This window comes from Phoca vitulina, unplaced genomic scaffold (assembly GCF_004348235.1).
Source record: "Phoca vitulina isolate PV1807 unplaced genomic scaffold, GSC_HSeal_1.0 scaffold7, whole genome shotgun sequence".
NCBI lineage: Eukaryota > Metazoa > Chordata > Mammalia > Carnivora > Phocidae > Phoca > Phoca vitulina.
This window is the reverse complement of record NW_022589710.1, coordinates 32,703,817-32,726,599: the sequence shown is the minus strand read 5'-3', so window position 1 is coordinate 32,726,599 and position 22,783 is coordinate 32,703,817. Positions and strand designations below refer to the sequence as shown.

General features: G+C 40.7%; 1 protein-coding gene across 1 annotated transcript; it reads left to right on the top strand.

Annotated features, from left to right (window-relative positions):
- Positions 1–4,655: 4,655 nt before the first annotated feature.
- Positions 4,656–22,089, top strand: DHRS7 (dehydrogenase/reductase 7). Its single transcript, XM_032405234.1, has 7 exons — positions 4,656–5,012; positions 9,984–10,136; positions 13,809–13,915; positions 14,372–14,611; positions 16,966–17,088; positions 18,354–18,569; positions 21,870–22,089. Exons 1-7 carry the CDS (start codon positions 4,880–4,882, stop codon positions 21,915–21,917), a joined length of 1,020 nt encoding a protein of 339 aa, XP_032261125.1. The 5' UTR covers positions 4,656–4,879; the 3' UTR covers positions 21,918–22,089.
- The last annotated feature ends 694 nt before the right edge of the window (positions 22,090–22,783 follow it).

Sequence of the window (22,783 nt, the reverse complement as noted above, 5' to 3'; positions counted from 1 at the left end):
CTTTTTAAAAAACTTTTTTAAGTGGTTGCTCTAGAATTTGCAATATACATTTATAATTAATCCAAGTTTACTTTCAAATAACACTATTTTGCTTCACAGGTAGTGCAACCATCTTATAATACCAAATTATTCCTACTTTAAAATAATTACAGATTTACAGGAAGTTGCAAGAACGGTACAAAGAGGTTCTGTGTACTCTTCACTCCATTTTCCCCACTGGTAACATTTTACATAATTTTAGAACAATAACAGAACCAGGAAATTGTTATTAGCACAATTCATAGACCTTATTAAAATTTCACCAGTTTCACATATATGTGTCTGTGTGTAGGTGTGTGTGCATGTGTGTGTAGTTCTATGCAACTTTATCACATGTGTAGATTTGAGTAACCACCACCACTGACTAGAACGTTTATTGCTATATGTAAGGGGGAGTCTGAAATGAGGCATTTAATGAGAGAGAAGGGGGCAGGGACAGAGACAGATAAGGAGAGAGACAGAGAGAGGGAGAGAGAAGAGAATCATATAGTGAACATGTCTAAGAGACTCAAGATAATGTGGAAATCAGCTATCTAAAGAGACGATCAATTCAATGATACGCAGAACTACATGTGGCCAACAGGGCAGTGAAATTTTTCTAGTGAGGAATCCCATAAGATTACTTAAGATAAGGAAATAATTTATATGAGACACAAGACTATCCAAGTAAGACCATGTCTGCCTGCAGAATATGAGAAGAGTAAACAATAACCCGAATGCTTCTATAATGAGTACAGGCAAACAGATGCAGAGGAATGCAGGAATGCTTCCCTTAAGCAGGGAATAGATCAGGGAGCACGTGTCCACCATGGCCAGGCTGTAAGATTTCTGTACAGGGGCACTGTGGGCTTTTGGGGCCAGACAATTCTCTGTTGGGTATGCCTTTATATGTGGCCCAGATCTTTAGCACTCCTGGCCCATGGCCACCTGGCACTATGAAAACAAAGCATATCCAACAAATTTGCAAAAGTATCTAGGGGTTGTGATAATATCCCCAATCAAATACCACAAAAGCCTTCCTCTTCTACAGGAAGAATATTCTTCTCCCTGACTTCCTCAGTCCCTGTTTCTACTCACTGGGGCTTCTTTTTGTTTTTTTCTCCAGAGACTGCTGATAATAGACGCTCTGGATTTTTAAAGTTATTTTCATATGTGCTTTTATTATGGAAAGTGAGTTTTCTTACACATGACTGCCTTCCATTCTGGCTGATCTACCCTGAGTAGGCCTGAGCCCACACCATCAAAAGTGACCATTACCAAAAGGAGAGAAGGGGGTACCATTCTATCACAGCTGAAATTTAAAACTAAGGGTACTAATTATACAAAAGGCCTTGGTTGGGACTTTATTCAAAGCATTTTAATGACACTCAGGGAAGATTGATTTGTTAAAATCTAGTAACTCTTTTTCTATCAACTTAAGAACTTTAGGGGGCACCTGGGTGGCTCAGTTGGTGAAGCGTCTGCCTTCATTCAGGTCATGATCTCAGGGTCCTGGGATCGAGTCCTGCATCGGGCTCTCTGCTAAGTGAGGAGTCTGCTTCTCCCTCTACACTCCCCTCCTGTTCGTGCTCTCTCTCTCTCTCTCTCCCCCTCTCTCAAATAAATAAATAAAATCTTCAAGGAGGTTTAACTTTCAAGGAAAGGAAAATGCAATTCAATGTGGGCTTATCGTTTGTTGTATTAACACTAAGCTAAGTACGGCAGACTCTTCAAAAGAAGCATTAGCTTTGCTACTTGATCTCAAGGAGCTTAAAGTTTCATTGGGGTAATAATATATTAACCCTAAAAATAATTAGAGATATCAGATATAGTTCCCATCAGAAGTAATTATAAAAGAGATGAGACTAGGGAAGAGGTGATTATGGCTCTGGAGAGCCACAAACATCTTTCTGGAGAAGGATGGGAGTGGGGAGCTGGGGAGGAGGTTTGCAATAGGATTGGAAAGGGAGAAGGTAGAGCTGTTAAGGAAACTTAATTATTGCAAGTAATATTCTTCAATGCATTTCAAGACAAAAGAAAGGGGAAGCTTGGTATGCAGACTGGAAAATAAAATGATGAGGAGGGGAGCTGATGTCTCACTTTCATCAGTGTTTTAAAGTTATATTTGGCTTATGCCAAGGAACAGCCTTTGACATCAGAACATACCTTGTATGTTATATATACCAGGTATTATAGAGGATGGACGTTGTATTGCAACAATGCCTAGAATGTTCCCCATTAGACTCTCCATTGTTCTCAGCCATGACCTAATTTCTATGCACTTTAACTGGGTCCCTAAGAGGCTTGTGGATCAAAAACCTTCATTTTTAAATTCTTAATTTTTAACACACATAGGTGTTTAGGAGGAAGCAATGAAATGTTTTGAAGCTCATTTCTAGTGGAAATGAATCAAGAATAGCATCGACATTTTGTGCAATTATATAGACAAATTTGTGCAATTGTATCGACAAATTTGTGCTTTGATTATATTCTCTGTTTTTATTGTGTCGTTTACTTTGGGTGGTAAATCATGGCTTGGGAACAAGGATGTTTAGCACTGAACTAAGATTTGTTTTGCCAAAACAGATAGTCAGCTAAGAGTAAGTTTGTGTGCTGTCAGAAGCACATTGTAAGGTGTTGAAATGGAGCATATGGTGTTAGTCTTTTTCTCTAATTGTGAAAGGACCCTGTCTCGAGGGACCATTGCCTTGACTTGTGGGGACTTGTGTGACGGCCACTTGACTTCAGCACTGTCCTGGCTTCATGAAAAGATACAGAGACGTGAGTAGAGGGAGCAGCCGATGCTCTTTCCAAATGGGAATGAAGAAGGGGCTGAATGGAGAGTGTTTCCCTCCTTGACTCTGGCAGTTGTTTAAGTTTCTCTATTCATACTGGAAATAATGTAGCTTATATTTGAATCCACTTTGTAAAACGTTTGGACTTCTATAAATGGTTGATATTCTGTCCATTCCTGAACGGACGAATCCAGGAGAGGCCGGGGCTCCACTGTTCTGCCTATTGTGCCCCATGGGCCTCTGGGGAATCCCTTCATTTATTCATCTTTTCTTTGCTTTGCACACTTTGGATCCAGTTTTGAAGAGGCAATCCTGACGGATGCTACTGTGACAAGAACTTGCTGAGTATCTTCACCAAAGGGAGCAGATTCTGAGGCTGGCTTTTTCTCACTGAATGGAACAAATGAGGACAATTAGGCACTCCAAAGATATTTGCTATAACAGTTGTTTTTCTGATCATAGTGACTGATTCTTTAAACATATAATTAAATTCCAAAATAAAGTATGCTTCTATTCAGGTAAAAGGAAATTCATGATGTTGAAATTTATAGTGTTTTCATTTTCAACTGTTTTCATTTTCCAGTGCAAGAATCGCTAGTGAAGAGAAACGACCCTGTGGTTTTATTATAGTTTGTGTATTAGTCCCAGTTCTCCATAAAAACAGCTCTGTTCCCCTTTTACCCTCCCCAGAGCTGGAGTTTCTGATGGAGAAGCCAGGTACACATCCATGGTATGGTCTGTCTTGGGACACTAAATCTAATTCAATCCTCAAATTTTACAGAAACAGGCTCAGAGGAAACTCTTGGAATTTTATCAATGGAATGAGACTCAGTGTGGTATCTTTAAGCACCATAGTTTAAAAGTCATTTATCATCAGAAAAAGAAAACCCCTATTGCAAAGGTCACAAACCAAAGAGGGCAACTCTTGAGCAGTATTATACCAAGTTGCAATTGAGGTAAACAATCGGTCAAAATCAAAGTTTAGCTAGTGTAGGTCTTCCTTGGAGAACCAGACCCATATCACAACAGTACCTGATGCATCACAACTGAAACAGTCTTACTGCTCTCCGTGCAAGGGTAATTCTATAGGCCCAGAATATAGAAGTTTATGAACAAAGTCCCTGTCTTTCAGGTTGGGCTCTAAGAAGTGATCATTATAAAGGAAACAATAAATAACAATTAAAAATGACAATTCTCATAATTATAAAAGAATGAATATAATTACTGTGTATGAGCTACTGTGCCCTTCACAGGCATCTTCTTATTTAAACCTCCCTATTCTTTGTGGGTACCTAAAGATAAATAATTTACTCAGGTTGCTGAGGGCGCACCAGCTGGGCTCAGGTCTCCAATCCTGCTCCTCAAGCTGGTACTCATGGACCATCTGGACTGAAACTGCACTTTCCCGTCCAGGAACCAGGCAAGTGTCTTTTACAACTGCTTTCCAAATCTAAAACAAGGTGCTAACTCAGTCGGGGTTCACTGGGTGTGGGTGTGGGTGAGAGCATGGCGTGGGTGGAAAATTGATAGTTTGTTCCCTTCATTTAAAGAAGGAAAGAACGCGATCATAGGTCGGAGTATCTGTGCTCTTCCTTTTGACACAACCCGAGCCTTGAAACTATATGCCCTCAAAACAACTGTTAAAAGAATTGTTCTTGACGTGACAAGCCTTGTGGCTACTGTACTAACAGGAGTCCCGCGAGTCTTAAAGTCCTCCATGCCTTCTGTCCCTACAGCAACCCTTCAGTAGGCGCAGACGCAGGCGAAGAGAGCGCAACAGTTGCGGGGTTCTGGACACTGCGCGCGGCGTGCGGGGATTCCCAACATCCTCCGCGCAGCCCAGGGCGCGGCTCCCGCCGCCGGGTGGTGGAGGGCGGGGTTGAGGGGGGCGGTGCGAAACTGGGCGCGCCCGGGCCGCCCCTCCCGCCTGCCCACTATCTGGGCGGAGCCGGGGCCGGGAGGCTCTCCGGCCTTGGGGGAGGTGGCCGCGCTGAGTGCTGCGCGCTGCTACGCGGCTGCGACGCGGTCAGCTTTTCCCCCCGCGGAGCCGGGCGCGCGCGGCTGCGATGAGCTGGGAGTTGCTGCTGTGGCTGCTGGTGCTGTGCGTGCTCCTCGCGCTCGTGGTGCAGCTGCTGCGCTTCCTGCGGGCGGATGGCGACCTGACCCTGCTGTGGGCCGAGTGGCAGGGGCGACGCCCAGGTGAGGATCGGCAGCCGCGCCTCCTGAGGGGGAGGCCGGGCTCCGTGCGGCCGTCCCCGCTGTCGCCGCATCCCTCCGGGTGGCGTGGGACTTCCGCGCCTTTCGCTGGGGCTCCCTGTCGGGGAGGAAAAAGCCGGGGCCAAGGAGGCTGTCCTGCTCCTTGGTCTCTGGTGGGGTCAGCGGAGGACTTGCCCGCTCGCCAAACTAGGAGGGCGCTGGAATGGGCGGGGCGCCCTCGGGACTCTTACCCTGCCTCCCAGGGGTTCTGCTGCTGCGTCCACGGAGGACACCACTTGGACAAACAGTGCCCGTCCCCTGAGTCTGTAAGGAAGCCTCCTTTTCAGAACTGGAGCCCGGTTTATTTACTTCCAGAAGTTGTTCCCTCTTCCCGAGTGGTGAAATAAAAGGAGTGCCCAGACTTAGCCCCCCTACTCACGTCCTGGGATAAAAGTATCACCCTAGAAAGAACTGGATTTTGCCTGGGGCGAGATCATTACTGGCATACTGAGGGGCATTCTGCCTCTCCCACGTTCATCGGTACCCTGGTTAAAATTTGGTGGTCGTTTCCTAAACACATTCTTTGTGCTCAAGCGATGTGACACGACCTCTAGCCTTTACAGAGACTTACCAAGTAGGCGTTGTTAATCTTATTTGCCCGATAGGGAACCAGTGTGCAGACATTAAATGACCTACCCAGAGCTAGGCTTTGGATCCATAAGCGCTAGGGGAAGTGGGGTTTCCCTGGACCTAGTTTCCTGTGTGAAAATACCCAAAGCATGTGAGGAAGTTTACTTGGAAGTGATAGCTAGCAGTGGAGAAGATAGACTCCGCTTTCCAAACGGGCCTGGGAGGCAGGGCAGCCGTATGGCTCCCAAGGGTGTCAAAACTGGTCTTGAGGACCAAAGAAAAATCTTAGATGGTACAGTGTTTTGTATCCCTCCAAAGCTCAACCCTACTGCACAAAATCTTATTCCTTAATATTTGATTTGTCTCGTTGCATTTTCTGGGGGATAACATCTGGAGTGCTGACATTATTGAGTTGGTGGAAAATACACCTCTGCAAGGTCAACACTACAAAACTATGGCAAATAGATGGCTGAGATTGTCAGACCTTCTCTGGATCAGTCCTTCTTTTGTCTGATGGCTGCCTTGTGGCTACTTTGTGGATATTTCCGGTTGATCCTGAGTGCTTTTGTGTTAACTTGGACTTGAGATTACCTAAAAATCGTTTTTTTTAAATTTAATTCTGCAAAAGTTATTCGGTCCATTAGTTATGTCAAGTGCTGAAGAGGAAAAATGTTGACAGTGTCTCACAGCTAGTTAAAGTTATTATCACATATCAAGCAAAAAATAAAAATAGTTCTTAAGAAATTCATTTAATCTTTTCAGTGTTTTGCTGGAAAAATAGTTTTGAAGGATTTTAAGATACATTTAATTACATTGCTATTATTATGAACTTCTAGAATAGGCTAATTTGTATACTAATTTGATACCTTATCATTTATCTAAGTAAATAAATTACATTAAAAGTTATTCCCCCAAAACAGTTATAAAGTTAAATGGTAATGGCTTTTCAATTTTAATTTAAGTTTTAATTTTTAAATTTAGTCATTCTTAAACCTGCATTGACTGTAGAGTAAGCTTTCTAGAACTCTTTTTTTATGTATAAAGCACAGATATACATATATATATATGCAGCACATAAATGGATATACAGTATATCTGGTGTTAAAATTTCTTGGGGGAATTTTTAGGGAAAAAATCACTAGAAAGACCACTGGGGGTTGGGAGGGTGATAATAAAACAAAGTTAAAGCCACATGGAGATACACTCAGGTTCCCAGAACAGTTTAGACTGGAAAGACGGGCAGACTCTATTAAGGTAAAAAATATATATATTTTATAAATAAGTAAATCCTCCTTGTCTTCTCCATAGGTTTATTATTTTTGTCACCTTAGAAAATAGACAATATACTCACATGCTACAAAACTCAATGACACAAAAGGATATGTGGTGAAAAGCTGCCCCCAGCCACCAAGTACGCCTCTCTGGAGGCAACCAACATTTCCCACCTTTTATGTATCCTTCTAGAGAAATTCTATGTGTTTCTAAGGATATATATCACATGGTGAAATTGAAGGGCGACTAACTTTAGATACTGTACATAGATCCAGAAAAGTCCATGGCACAAGTCCAGAGGAGGAAGACTCCAGCAACAGCACACCAGAGGAAAACTCGGGTTTTAGTTGGCAGTAACCTCCGTGTGAGTGGACTCTGAAATGACTGCCAGAAAAGATTTGGCAAGCCTGGGAGGCATGTAGTGTGTGAAGCAAACATGGCAGTCCACAACCGATGTCTTCTGAATGGCTGCTCGTATGTGTCGGCCTCTGTGCTGGACCCTGGGACACCCCAGTGGCCGAGGCAGCCATTGTCCAGACCCCACCGGAGTCCTGGATCCTTCTCTGGCCAGTTCTCTTCAGCAGAAGCATTGGCCAGCTAGAGTTTGTGCAGAGGGGTGTGAGCCAAAGAGTGAGGAAACCTTAAGCCATGTCATATGAGGGAAGGTCACAGACATTGGAGGTGTTTATTTAGCCTTAGAGAAACAAGAGATGAGAGGATCTGGGATCATGACCTAAGCCTAAGGCAGACGCTTAACGACTGAGCCACCCAGGCACCCCTTCATCGTTGGTTTTAAGTCATATTTGCTTAGTGGTGTAAACGTGAAGAAATTTTTGTGAGCTGTATACTAGTTAGTAAATAGTTACAAACAATTATATTCACTCTGTAGTCTGAGTATTGCAGAACTTTGGAACAATGAGCTGTCGATGAGTGAATACGTGATTATCTGAATATACATTCTGCTCTTCCTGATGGGAGTCCTCTGTTGTGCATTTCCATAGAAGTACATCATATGATAGGAAGGCATTGTAGCCTAGAAGCAGTATTTGGGATGTTTCCCACCTTAGTTCAGATATTTACATGAAACCTCTTTCCTGAAGACAAGTTGTATTTTCTTGAATGGCTAAGAAATAGTTGGGTTTTAAAAGATTGATCATATTAAAATGTGGGCACCATAGGCTAGTGGTCAGAGTGTGGCTTTGGAGCTAGATGTACCTGGGCTTATATCCCAGCTCTGCTAGGGTTGTGGGTGCTTACTCAACAGTTACTGATGGAGTTCTTTCTATATTCTGGTCTCTGTGCTAGGCACTGGACAGTGAACAAGGCAGATAGGGTCCCAGCCTTAAGGGGATTTATAGTCTAGTTCGGTAAATTAATGCCTGTAATCCTGTTTCCTTTTTTTATAAAATTAAGATAATTCTTATTTCCTAAGTTTCTTGGGAGGGTTCTAATGAGATAATGTGTTTAAGCACGTAGGAAGTAATAAAAAGTATTAAGCCATTACAGTTAGGAACCCCATTGCCCCTGGCTGGAGAAATTAGAACACACAAGTTAGTGGGTGAATATTCTGTGTGTTGCTGCTGAAAAGTCTATTTGTTAAACACTTTTAGCAATAAGTAGTTGACATTTTCTTGAGCACTGAGTATGTGTCAGACACTGCTCTGGATACTTATTTTAACTCATTTTTCTCAACAGTGCTATGAGGGAGGTTTTATTATTAACCCAATTTTCCAGTTGTGGAACGTTAAGGCACCAAGTTTTCCCAGGGGGGCATTTCCTTGCTGTGTGTGATGGAGCCAGGATTTGAACCCTGGCAGTCTCCAGAGCTCATACTGTTACCCCCGACAGTTAGGTTTTAGAATGGTTTGACTAAAACGGTAAACTGATTTCCCAATTTTAATTTTTATGATCTCAAATCGGAAATGTGTGTTGTGATTCCTTTTTTACTGTTTTTTTTTTTTTTTAAAGATTTTATTTACTTATTTGAGAGAGAGAGAGAGTAAGCACGAGCAGGGGTAGGGCTGGAGTGACAAGCCGACTCCTCATGAGCAGGGGGCAAGAGGAGCCTGATGTGGGGCTTGATGCCAGGACCCTGAGATTATGACCTGAGCCGAAGTCAGATGTTCAACTGAGCTACCCAGGGGCCCCTACTGTTTTTGATGAATAACACATATTTTAATAAAGAAAGCACACAGGAGTGTTGTACCACAGTGACTCTCTAGGAATTCAGATAGACGGTGGCGATCATGTCTTGTAGTGCAAGTGAGTTTTTCATTGGAGAAAAGGAGAACCAATCACTCCTCATTGCTTTAGTGTTGTAACATTTTTACAGTTTTTTTGTTTTGTTTTGTTTTTAAGATTTTATTTATCTATTTGAGAGAGAGAGCGAGAGCAGGGGCTGGGGAGAGGGGCTGAGGGAGAGAGTTGAGCAGGCAGCCCGATGCAGGGCTCCATCCCAGGACCCTGGGATCATGACCTGAGCCGAAGTCAGATGCTTAACCGACTGAGCCACCCAGGCATCCTTTTATTCGCGCTTTAAAAAAAAAATTAGGTAGGAGGTGTTTCTGAGGATATTTAATTAAAAAAATTTTAAATCACTTTATTGAGCTATGATTAGCATGTTAAAAAAACTGTACATATTTAATGTATACAACTCAGTGAGTTTGAGTTAAGTATATGTGTGAGCATCACCAGAATCAAGGCCATAAATATAAGATATTGCAAATTTTTTTTTTTTTTTTTTTTTTTTTAGATTTTATTTATTTATTTGAGAGAGAGAGAATGAGAGACAGCATGAGAGGGGGGAGGGTCAGAGGGAGAAGCAGACTCCCCGCTGAGCAGGGAGCCCGATGCGGGACTCGATCCCGGGACTCCAGGATCATGACCTGAGCTGAAGGCAGTCGCTTAACCAACTGAGCCACCCAGGCGCCCTAAGATACTGCAAATTTTAAACTCTACACATGATGTCTTCATATTTAGTGGTATGGTTTAAGACTATCTTTTTGGTAATCTTTAATTATGGGTGTAATCCATAGCTTATTTCCTGCTCACTCCACACTTGTTTCCCACTAGAATGGGAGCTGACTGATATGGTGGTATGGGTGACTGGAGCATCGAGTGGGATCGGCGAGGAGCTGGCTTGCCAGCTGTCTAAACTGGGAGTCTCCCTTGTGCTGTCAGCCAGAAGAGTGCAGGAGCTGGAAAGGGTGAAAACAAGGTGCCTTGGTGAGTAAATCTAAAATGGCCGCAGTGCTTCCTAGAAATAAACCAGAATCCAAATTCAAATACAATTTTGAGAATTTTAGAGGGAAGCGTGGGATTTTCCCAGGCAGTCCACTCTGGTTTCAAATGTTCCAAGCGCTCAGATCCAAATCCTCTTCCTTTGGGCATCTCTTCATTAGCTGCCCTTGGCTTATTCTTCTCTTTTTCTGATGCTTTTCTAATTCACTTTTTTTTTTTTTTTTTAAGTTTTAGTTTTATTTCCAGCTAGTTAACATACAGTGTCATATTAGTTTCAGGTGTACAATATAGTGGTTCAACGCTTCCATACATTCCCCGGTGCTCATCAGGATGAGTGTACTCCTTAATCCCATCCCCTATTTCAGCCCCTCCCCCAGCCACCTCCTCTCTGGTAACCTTTAGTTTGTTGTCTAGAGTTAAGAGTCTGTTTCCTGATTTGTCTTTCTCTCTCTATTTTTTCCCTTTGCTTGTTTATTTCTTAAATTCCACATATGAGTGAAATGTGGTATTTGTCTTTCTCTGACTGACTTATCTCGCTTAGCATTATACTCTCTAGCTCTATCCATGTCATTGCAAATGGCAAGATTTCATTCTTTTTAACGGCTGAGTAGTATTCCATTAATGGCTGAGCTAGATATATATATATATATATATACACACACACACACATATATATATATATATCTCACATCTTCTTGATCCATTCATTAATCACTGGACACAGGTTGCTTCCATATATTAGCTATTGTAAATAATGCTGCTATAAACATAGGGGTGCATGTATCCCTTTGAATTAGTGTTTTTGTATTCTTTGGTTAAATACCCAGTAGTGCAATTACTGGATTGAAGGTAGTTCTATTTTTAACTTTTTGAGGAACCTTCACACTGTTTTCCACAATGGTTGCACCAGTTTGCATTCCCAACAGTGCACGAGTATCCTTTTTTCTCCACGTCCTCACCAATATGTGTTGTTTCTTGTGTTGTTGATTTTAGCCATTCTGACAGGTGTGAGGTGATATCTCATTGTAGTTTTGATTTGCATTTCCCTCATGATAAGTGATGATGAGCATCTTTTCATGTGTCTGTTGGCTATCTGAATGTTTTCTTTGGAGAAATGTCTGTTCATCTTTTTCTGCCCATTTTTTTTAGGTTTTTATTTAAACTCCAGTTAACATGCAATGTATTATCAGTTTCAGGTGTATAATTTACTGATTCAACACTTATATATAACACCTGGAGCTCATCACAAAACGTGCCCTCCTTAATCCCCATCACCTATTCAACTCCCCCCGCCCCCCTCACCTCACCTCTGGTAGCCGTCAGTTTGTTCTCTATAGTTAAAATTCTGCTTCTTGGTTTGCCTCTCTCTCTTTTTTCCCTATACCTGTTTCTTAGTGCTCGCTTCAGCAGCACATATACTAAAATTGTTTTGTTTCTTAAATTCCACATATGAGTGAAATCATGTGGTATTTGTCCCTCTCTGACTGACTTCACTTAGCGTAATACTCTAGCTCCACCCACGTCATAGCAAATTCTGCCCATTTTTAAATTGGGTTGTTTTTGGGGGGGTTGAGTTTTTGTAAGTTGTTTATATATTTTGGATACTAGGCTTTTACTAGAAATGTCATTTGCAAATATCTTCTCCCATCCAGTACGTTGCCTTTTAGTTTTGTTGATTGTTTCCTTGGCTGTGCAGAAGCTTTTTATTTTGACGTAGGCCCAATAGCTTTTGTTTCCCTTGCCTCAGGAGACATAGCTAGGAAGAAGTTACTACAGCTAATGTCAAAGAAGGTCCTGCCTGTGTTCCTTTCTAGGATTTTTTTTTTTCTCCTTTTTAAGTAGGCTGCATGCCCAGTCTGGAGCCCAGCATGGGGCTTGAACTCAAGCGACCCTGAGATCAAGACCTGAGCTGAGATCAAGGGTTGGATGCTTAGCCAACTAAGCCACCCAGGCACCCCTCCCTTCTAGGATTTTGATGGTTTCCTGTCTCACATTTAAGTCTTTAATCCATTTTGAATTTATTTTTGTGTATGGTCTAAGAAAGTAGTCCAGGTTTCATTCTTTTCATGTCCCTGTCCAGTTTTCCCCACACCATTTGTTGAAGATTGTTGTCTTTTTCCCATTGGGCATTCTTTCCTGCTTTGTAAAAGAGTAATTGACCATATAATTGTGGGTTTATTTCTGGATGTTCTATTCTGCTCCCTTGATCCATGTGTGCCTTTCTACTTTTCTTTTGCACTGACTCTTGGTATTAGGGAGTGACCACCAATTCTTTCAAATGCTGGTGGGTTTTCAGTGACCACGTATCTTATATTTTTGTCTTAGAGAAAGAACAGTTTGGTTGTTATGGCATACATGTATGTAACCATAGAAGTTTAATTATCCTTCATTTTGCTAACATGTCAGATATTAAAGTCATATGGGATGCTATAAAATTTTTGTTATAAAAATTAAAGAATGGGAATTGAATTAGGTTTTAAAATGCAGCTTGAGGTAATATTCATATTCATATTAGAGCAACAATGCTAATTTTTAATTTTTTTGGCCTGGGTTTTGGTGTAGTTAATGTTCACATGAAAGCAGTCCTAAGTAATAAAGTGATTATTTCTCATGGGACATTTAGTACCTAAAATGAGATAATTTTGCATTTTCAAGCAGACCATTTTTTTGGTCATCTCTCTACCTGTCATTCTTTAAACATTAACCACCCAAAAAAGAGGAGTCCGCAGCCAAGGCCAGAAGGCCTCTTTCAGGACATCGCGTACAGAGGCCTCTTGTGTTTTGCATGGGGACACTCCCTCTGGTAGTTGTTCCTCCAGCTGTGGAGACTTGCAAGTCCTGTACTGGCAGAAACGAACCATGTCAGCATTTCTTGGCTGGAGTGAGGCCGATTGTTTTCCTTTCTTCTGTCCGATCATTGGTGCAAGCATTTCCATCTCTTTAAGACAGTTCATGTTTCACAGTTTAGACTTTGCCTGTAAAACCTTTCTACCTCTTTTATTTTCTCTCCTTGCTTGTTTTTCGTATTGGCATTACTTGTTGTATTTCAAGGTTAGAGCCTTATTCTTTTGATGAACACTAATAGAAAGGGCCAGTCTAGCTCCACGTGTTTCTTGATTGGGAATTTCAGGATTGTGTCCTTTTGCTTGTTTGCTTCCTGGAATCCTTTTCTCTGGAAGGAAGCTTCTATGTGTCATGTGACGGGGAACTCTGAATGTTTTACTAGTATAAGGCATAAATTGTTTTTATTTTTTAATGTGTGTAAAAGAGCAACTATATTTTGTGCACCTATCATAAGACAAATGTTCCTCTGTTCTTCTAAAGAAATAGCTCTAAAATTTCTGCTTTTTTTTTTTTAGCTTGTAGCATAATCTTGATTTCTTTTAGAGTCTATTCCAATGTTAGATTGTATATATTCACGCTGAAGAGAGCCATCCTTCTTCCTGTGGACCCAGCCAGCATTTTGTCTGATAAGATGTTGCCTCATTACCACCAGTGCTCTCGGTCACTGAGAGAAATTCTTCCACAAGGCCCCCCAGAAATGAGTTTGTTGCCAAGTCCAGTTGTAGGGTGGGTGTTAAACTTAATGCAAGTAGCGAGAAGCCTGATTGAACTATCTCATGACTTCTACACTAATTTTTAAATGTCTTTATCTAGAGAATGGCAATTTAAAAGAAAAAGATATACTAGTTTTGCCGCTTGACCTGACTGATAGAAGTTCCCACGAAGCAGCTACCAAAGTGGTTCTCCAGGAGTTTGGTAAAGTAAGGAGCCATTTTGAATCAATAAGTCTTGCTTTGACACAGCCACAAAAGAGATTCCCATCTTTGTGCGATCACTGAAAGGGCTTTAGGTAAATGGGTCCGTGTAGTGAGATCAGTGCCCACGAGTCTCTTATACTCGAATTCTTGGCGTTATGTAGTTCGCACTTTCCATACCTTAACAAGTACTAATTACTCGATGTGGAACAAAAGAAGGTAAAAATTCACTGTCTCTTTTATTTTTGTGACACTTAAAAAAAGTCACTTAAGATGGGAAATTAATTCCACAGGTGAATTCTGGTTTTCATTTTCTCTCTTTATTGCTGAAATTCACTTCTGGAAATTCACCATTCCATTGAATTTTTTCAAGTTAATGATAAAACCAACCATCCCTAAGAATTGCATCAATCCATTTACAAGTCATCCCCAAAGTGCCCCTTTTCTGATTTTTTTAACTAGATCGACATTCTGGTCAACAATGCTGGAAGATCCCAGCGTTCTCTGTGCATGGACACCAGCCTGGATGTCTTCAAGGAGCTAATAGAACTTAACTACTTAGGGACAGTGTCCTTGACAATGTGTGTTCTGCCTCACATGATTGAGAGGAAGCAAGGAAAGATTGTTATTGTGAATAGCCTCCTGGGTATCTTATCTGCGCCCCTTTCTAGTGGATATTGTGCCAGCAAACATGCTCTGCGGGTAAGGCTGCTCAAACTCAACTCTGATGGTACTGATCTAAATATGTATATGGGGGATATGACCATCACTGCCAGAGGTCATGGGAACTGGGCAGTGATGTAGGGAGACAGCAAAAGAGACCCAAGGAGACCTTTGGTAGAGGACATCCCCAGAAGATGCTAAAAAAGACTTGAATCTCACAGGCCTCTTCCTAATTTAGCAAACATGTATTGAGTATCTACACTGTGCCACGCCATGCCCTGCAACAGATCTTGGGGGTATAAAGATAAGAAACGGTCCCTACCCTCAAGAAGTGTTTAGTCTAGTCAGCCTGTCACCCTTATCCTCATCTCTACCATATCTTCATGGCAAATTTGGGATCTACCCCTCACTTCTTCCACACACACTTGAGGTTGTACTTGTCGTTCTCATTCTGTGGCTTCTTTTTCCTTCCCCATTGTGGTTGGTATTTGTTTTACCTGGTCTAAATATATATGCATGTCAGAAATAGGAGCTCCCCACTGGATGAGTAGCCCTGGGCTTCATATCCTTACTGGGACTAGGCTTGACTCTGTTGACCGTGGCTTCACTGAAAGAAGAAAAGCTAGTCATGGCAGAGGCTAGGAGAAATGCTTGATTTGGGTTGCATAAGTTACTAGATGTAAATATTGAAAAGAAATGAAGTTTTAATGTTGGCTTAAGAGTAGATATGAAGAAATATTATTAAACTGTAACATGGAACAGATTAGATCCTAAGGCCAATAGGAGACACATAATTTATAATTAATGCTGTTGAAGGTCAGTGTGAGTAGAATATTGTACCGTTGGGATAATGAGATGGAACAGCTGAATGGTGCTCAGTTTCATGAAGATCTGAAGCTGGTTCTTTAGGGTATCCTCTTTCTGCTGGGGAGAGCAGACAGTTGCAGAGTGGTGAACCGGATGCGACACTGATGATGTCCCCATATGTGGTGCTGCGGTAGTAGTCACTTCCTGCAGAGCAGTTGGGCACGTCTCAGGCAGGCAGGTGAGGGAAGGCAGCCAAGTTTCTCATGACATGCAGAGTGCTTTCAGTAAAACACAACCTGAGTTATCTGGCCTGCCTTCCAGGACTCACGTTTTATTACTGGATTTGATCCTCTGATACAACATGGCAGGTTGAGACTCCAGTTAGTTAAACCAGTAGCTGAACCCTGGGACCAGGAAGCACTTTTCGAAGAACACTTCTTCCCTGATTCCCAACAAGCTCTAGAGTGAATTTGTTTATCATTGAAAAGTTCACACTCTATACCAGATGTGATTTCAGACAAGGAGATGTATTAGCATCTGATGGATTGGCTTTCATGGTGTCCTCATCCTCTTTTGTTATAGAGAGGCAAAAGGTTAAGGGTATGAGAGTTCTTGAATTTACAAAGCCTTTTTTCCTGTCCATCTGAGTCAGCCACTTTATTAATCTCTGATGGCGTGAACCCTCACCGCCCCTGTTTATTAGTGGTCAGCATTAGGAGCTGGTAACTGTTTAGTGTTGGACCATGAATGAACACACTCTGGGTTAGCTATTTAGACTCTTCAGTGGTTAACTCAGCTTATACCAATGTAGTCTTGGAACATTTCCTAATTTAGAAAAGAGATGAGGGGGAAGTAGATGTTTATTCCCTATTTGGTTTAGAAATGGCCAATATCTTTAAGTCTAGAAGGTTTAGCTTGTTTTTACAAAAGCCATCAAGTAAGCAGTCGTATTATTTTTTTTTAACCAGCCATGCAGTCTCTTGCTAACCCTAAAAATAAATGTTTGCTGAAATGAATTGTCTGTTAAAATAGTAATATAAATAGAAAACATTGAATTCTTCCTCTCTGATAATTTCCATTAAGTATTACTAACCCCTCTCGCTCCCTCTGGTGTCAGCACTGGCACTTTAGACCACTCGGAGGGATAAGAGAGGCCCAACCTCAGTGATTCTCAGTGGAGAACACGCACCTCTTTTGGAGTGGGGACCTGGGGACTGGTGTGAGGAGGGTGTGTCGGAATAATCTCCAGGGAGAGTTTTCCACTTGTCCAGCACCTACCATAAAAAAATCACTGATGGCATGAGCTGAGCCACCACTGCCAAAAGGGGTGAACTCTTCCTACCAGAAGATGAGGATGCCTGAAGATGCCTGTTCTAGATTGCCCCCAGTCTTACAGTTAAACATGTTTAATAAGCTTGCCCAGTTATATTTCCCATCCTTTACTTGGCATTTCAAAACATATTTTGATTATGTGCCACTTTTGTCCCCCATAAAAAGTTGAAGAAAAGTAATTTCATGCTAAGAGCAAATATGAGATATGTGTATTTAATTTTATTTGTTGCCTTTTTTTTTTTTTTTTCCATTAGGGTTTTTTTAATTGCCTCCGAGCTGAACTTGCTACATACCCAGGTATAGTAATTTCTAACATTTGTCCAGGACCTGTGCAATCAAATATTGTGAAGAATTCCCTAACTGAAGAAGTCCAAAAGGTAAAAATGTCTAGTTTGAGAATAGTTTGAATGCCTTAGTAGTTATATATTGGTATTGTATCACTATGTCTCAGGGTTTAGAATTTTTTCTAACATGTTAGACTAACATGTTACCATGTTATGAATTATTTACAAAACTTACCTCATGGCACTGTGAACACTGTTAAGGTTAGCTGACGGTGCTTTGGCATTCAGTTTTAATAAAGGCTAAAGAAATTGAGAAGATACTGGTTATAAGGAATCCACTATTATGTGGGCTGTCAGTATTCTTAAAGCCCAGCTTTTGTCAATTCACAAATTATAGCAACATTGAAAGGTTCTGTGTGGCTGAATTTTAGTACTTTAAATCTTACTGGGATTTTCAAGAGGGGCTATGGTGAAGGAGCTTAGGAAAAGCCTTGCCGAACTGAGATAATTTTAGGTTAGCTTCACCTATGCTAAGCACAGGCCTGTGCTTCCCTCAGCTCATGGGTTACACATAATGAGTTACCCAGTGGATGACAAATGTCTTGTGAAGAATCCAGTCTCACTCAATCATCCCAAATCCCCCTAAAGACCATGAAATTTTCCTTCTTCTCCATGAGGATCGATTTCTACTGAGACATAAATCTATTTCTGCTTGTATGTAAAAGTTTACAGATACCATTTATATTTTCACATTTTCTGTGGAGGCTCTAGGGTAAAACAGAATGAGCGTGCTATTCTAGGAATCAGGTGACTTGGACTGCAGAACTGTTTACTGCTAATGATCTGTGTGAGCACAGCCGAGTCACTACCTTTCTGGGCCTGTTTATTTATTTGTAGAATGGTAGGGGGTTAACTAGATGAGCAGTACCAGATTTGTTCACTACCAGAAACTGCTTTTATCTTCTTCCTCCATTTTATCCCCATGGAGTCTACATCTTCTAGAACTTCTCTTGCTAAATGGATTAGTAATTTGTTTAAAAACTTTTATTGCTAAAATGACATATAATTATCAGTAAATACATTAAAGGTGATCTAAGGAAAAAGCAAAGAACCTTCATCTTTTGTTGAGCCTGCACAATCTTATCTGGTAAGTGTATGATTTCTCTTAGGCTTTTGGAAATACTACAAATAGCTTATAGACACCCATTAGTAGCTATGGGGATATAAAGGGTCATGAGGTCCCACTGAAAGGTCACTCCACTAGATGACCTCTACGTCCTTTCCAGCTTAAAAGTTCTGTTAAATTACTTGGATAAATACTCAGCATTCACTTAATTCTTTTTTTAACATTTCCTTAGACTGTTGGCGTCGATACAGTCCAGTCCCACAAGATGGCGACCAGTCGTTGTGTGCGGCTGATGTTAATCAGCATGGCCAATGATCTGAAAGAAGTTTGGATCTCGGATCACCCTTTTTTGTTAATAACATATTTTTGGCAATATATGCCAACCTGGGCCTGGTGGCTAACCAACAAATTAGGGAAGAGAAGAATTGAGAACTTTAAGAATGGTTTGGTAAGACCCATTTATGCACTTCTTAATATATATCAGTCTTGTAGGAAAGTATGAAATCTTCTAGTACTTGAAAACTTGTCTTACTAACCCTCCACCAACCTCATGATGTAAATACAAAAGAGATAAAAAGAATTGTGTTCCCCGTGCATATCTGTTGGTTTACTATAAATTACCACTGGTCTTGGAGAAAGAAGTTTCTCCAAGGTAAAATCAAATCAAGGATTGCCATTTTCTGTTCTGCACTTCCTGATTGATCAGTGTATGGGTCAAAATACTCTTTTTCCCCTGCTTTTCACCACAAGTTCCTACCTGGTATGGTAGGAACTTGGGTTGATACCTGGCCTCCCCTCCCATTTCTCCCCAGGACGAGGTTTATCTCAGCCCCATGCTTAACTCTGTCAAAGACTTACCATGCTGTTAAAACTCATGCACATTCTCTGTGTAGTGCTGGTTCCTTTGGCCTCATTCTGGAAGCACTGTGCACATATGATATGTGCCAAAAGCCCATGTCTGAAAAAATACAGTGATTATTCATTCTTTTGGCACTCATTCTTACAGAAAAGTGAGGAATATTATGAGCTATTTCTGAGAAAATTGTGACCATCTGTAATGTATAAAGATCACAGAAAATGTAATGAGTTAAAGCCAAAAATTATGGATATGATAATGCAAAGAAAGGCCATTTCTGTGGATGGTTTTTATTGTTAAAGTATTTTTTCAATGACTACTACCTTCTTTTAGAAATAAGGTAGCAGGGATTGATCTATAAAGAGAATTATTCAGTGGAAGCATACTATATGTATCATTATATAACCTACCACTATTTAAGCAATCCACAATTTGTTAGTCACTTAATTTGTTCCCAGTTTTTGCAGGACAATGAAATGAATCTGTAAAAAAAAGCAAACAACCAAAATGATTAAAGAGACTTAAAGGTTATAAAACTAACATGATGCACTAAACAAGTCCCAAGCTTGAAAAATCCTGAAGGAGGCTATTCATTGGCTACCAAGTTGCAATGTGGACGATTTATATGTGTTTTGGTAATGTTGGGATGTAGTAGTGTGGGATGGTTCCAAAGGTAGAGCTTCATCAAAGATTTACATCTGAATTTTAAACTCAGAGGATAGCTGATAGAGTGGTATTGTGTCCAGTGATGGATAAGAGTTGAGAAGGAAAGGGCTCCATACTAGGGAGGTGACATAGCGTCCTGGTTAAGAGTATGGAGCCTCGTACCAGGTTCCCTGAGTTGAAATCCCAGCTCTATCCTGTGACCTCATCCCTCAATCTCAGGCAAATTTTTCTCTGTAAGTCAATCTCCCCATCTACAAAATGGAGATTAATGATGCACTTAGTCATAGGATTGTCATGGGGAGTGAGTGAGTATATGGAAAACTCTTAAGACATGTCTTGGAGTGGGGCGCCTGGGTGGCTCAGTTGTTAAGCGTCTGCCTTCGGCTCAGGTCATGATCCCAGGGTCCTGGGATTGAGCCCCGCATCGGGCTCCCTGCTCAGTGGGAAGCCTGCTTCTCCCTCTCCCACTCCCCCTGCTTGTGTTCCCTCTCTCGCTGTGTCTCTCTGTCAAATAAATAAATAAAATCTTTAAAAAAAAAAAAAAAAAGACATGTCTTGGAGTGTTATGCTTGTTAATTATTAGCTCTTAATGCTTTTGTTTGGATGGTAGCAGGATATTTAGCTAACAGATAAAGATGAAAGAGTTCAGCAAGAGGGCGGAGAGAGAATACATTCTAGAAATGATTGGGTCCAAGGAAAGAGGAGACCAGGGGCTAGAGTTCCGGTGCCACTATAGCAGTAGTGCTTTTTGGAATGTCCACAAACGTTATTTTGTTTTGTTTATAGATTATCTAACTGTAAAATATAAACATTACTCAGTAAATCAAGCATTTGATTACATCTAGTTTTTCCTAAAATGATGGCCCTTCTCTTCCAACTACTATCTTTAATATATTGCTTATTACATGGTCTTTTTTTTTCTTAAAGATTTTATTTATTTGAGAGAGAGAGCATGAGCAGAGGGGAGGGACAGAGGGAGAGGAGAAGCAGGCTCCCCACTGAGCAAGGAGCCCGATGTGGGGCTTGATTCCAGGACCTTGAGATCATGACCTGAGCCAAAGGCAGATGCTTAACCAACCAAGCCACCCAGGTGCCCCCGCTTATTACATGGTCTTATTGCTAATAACTTTTTTATGATAAACTGGGCATCCTTTCATTTCCCAAGAACATTTCTGAGATAAAATACCTCATTCTTTACGCAAAACCATATGAACTGAAAAAATTGTTCTTCAATTTTTTTACTCCGTTTTCTCCTCCCTGCTTTTTTTCTTCCATTATTTTCAATTATATATATATATAAAAATCTCCATCTCCTCATTGAAATTTACTTATAAGGCATCTACGTTAAGATAATGCCAGTATAGCTTATCAAGCTAAATGTACTTATTGATAATACTTGAATTTATTTCTGTTGTTTAGGCGAGGAACATTATATCTGGAACTTTGTTTTTATGAATATATATTATTTTTCAGGATCAAGAACAAGAGCTGCACCGAATTGTGTTATTTATTATTTTGTCTTAGTGCACATTCTTAGAAGTGGTAAATGCGTATCTTCCCAAATGAAATGTCACATCTTAAGGATTATCGAGTTGCCTTGGTTTACGCTTTAAGCAATGTACTAGAAGTTCACAAATCATTTTAGAGTTATCTGTCAGATACTTCAATTCTAAATACCCTGACCTATTCTTTGTATTTATTTATTTTGTTTTTCTAAGGATTTATTTTTTTATTATTACTATTATTTTTGAGAGAAAAAAGGGAGAGAATCTCAAGCAGACCCCTGCTGAATGTGGCCCCAATGTGGGGCTCGATCTCACAACCCTGAGATCATAACCTGAGCTGAAATCAAGAGTTGGAGGCTTAACTGACTGAGCTACCCAGTGCCCCAATTCTTTGTATTTATTATAGGCATAATATGCTGGTCCAGAAGAGTAATAGTAGAAATGTCAGCATTTAAGAAATGCTGTGGGCAGATGCTAATCAATGATATTTTTATCTGATAGAGGGACATAATGATGCTGAGTCCTACAGAGATATTTTTGTGTAGATCTAGAATTCTGGCTATGACTTTTATTCTAATTTAAGCATTTGCCCAGGTTTTATAAGGATTCTTAACGGTGAATCATGATATAGCTCCTGAAAACAGAAGGAATTTGTAGGAAAAAAAAAAACTAGGGTAACTATAAGGAGGGTCTGATTCATGTTACTGTCACTTTATTACAGGATGCAGATATCTCTTACTTTAAAACCTGGAAGACAAAACATGACTGAAGGAGGAGTACTTGTATTTTTTAAGCCACTGGAGGTAGAAATGAAAACAGCAATCTTCTTATACACTGAAGACTAACTTCTGATTTTACTTTGCAGTAGATACAACTTTTCTTTCAACATGTAATAATTAATAAAAGATTGCCATGAATCTTGCAATAAAGATATTAACACATACTGCATTCTTGGATAAAAAAAGCATTTTTTGTATTTTTTTAAATTAATTTCAGAGGGAGAGTTTAGTGATTCATCAGTTGCATATAACACCCAGTGCTAATTACATCAAGTGCCCTCCTTAATGCCCATCACCCAGTTACCCCTTCCCCCCACCCACCTCCCCTCCTGCAAGAAAGCATTTTGAAATACTCTAGCATATATTCTTAAAATCTAGGTTAGTAGAATGCTAACCAAAGGATTATAGTAAACATAAATGTATGGAACATTACACGAAGCAGAGTGCAGAATAATGAGCAGATAATAAAGAAGTATCTGAAATGGACCTGCCCCTGAGGTACTCACACTCTTTTTCCTTTTTTTTTTTTTTTAAAGATTTTATTTATTTATTTGACAGAGAGAGAGACAGCAAGAGAGGGAACACAAGCAGGGGGAGTGGGAGAGGGAGAAGCAGGCTTCCCGCTGAGCAAGGAGCCCGATGCGGGGCTCGATCCCAGGACCCTGGGATCATGACCTGAGCTGAAGGCAGACGCTTAATGACTGAGGCACCCAGGCGCCCCTGAGGTACTCACACTCTTAGAAGAGCTGACAGGTACAAATGACTATAATTTGAAGCAGTAGGTAGGGCTCATAGCAGCCATTATTAGACCAGTCATATGCCGTTTGCTGTACTAAGGTGCTTTGTGTGAGTTAAT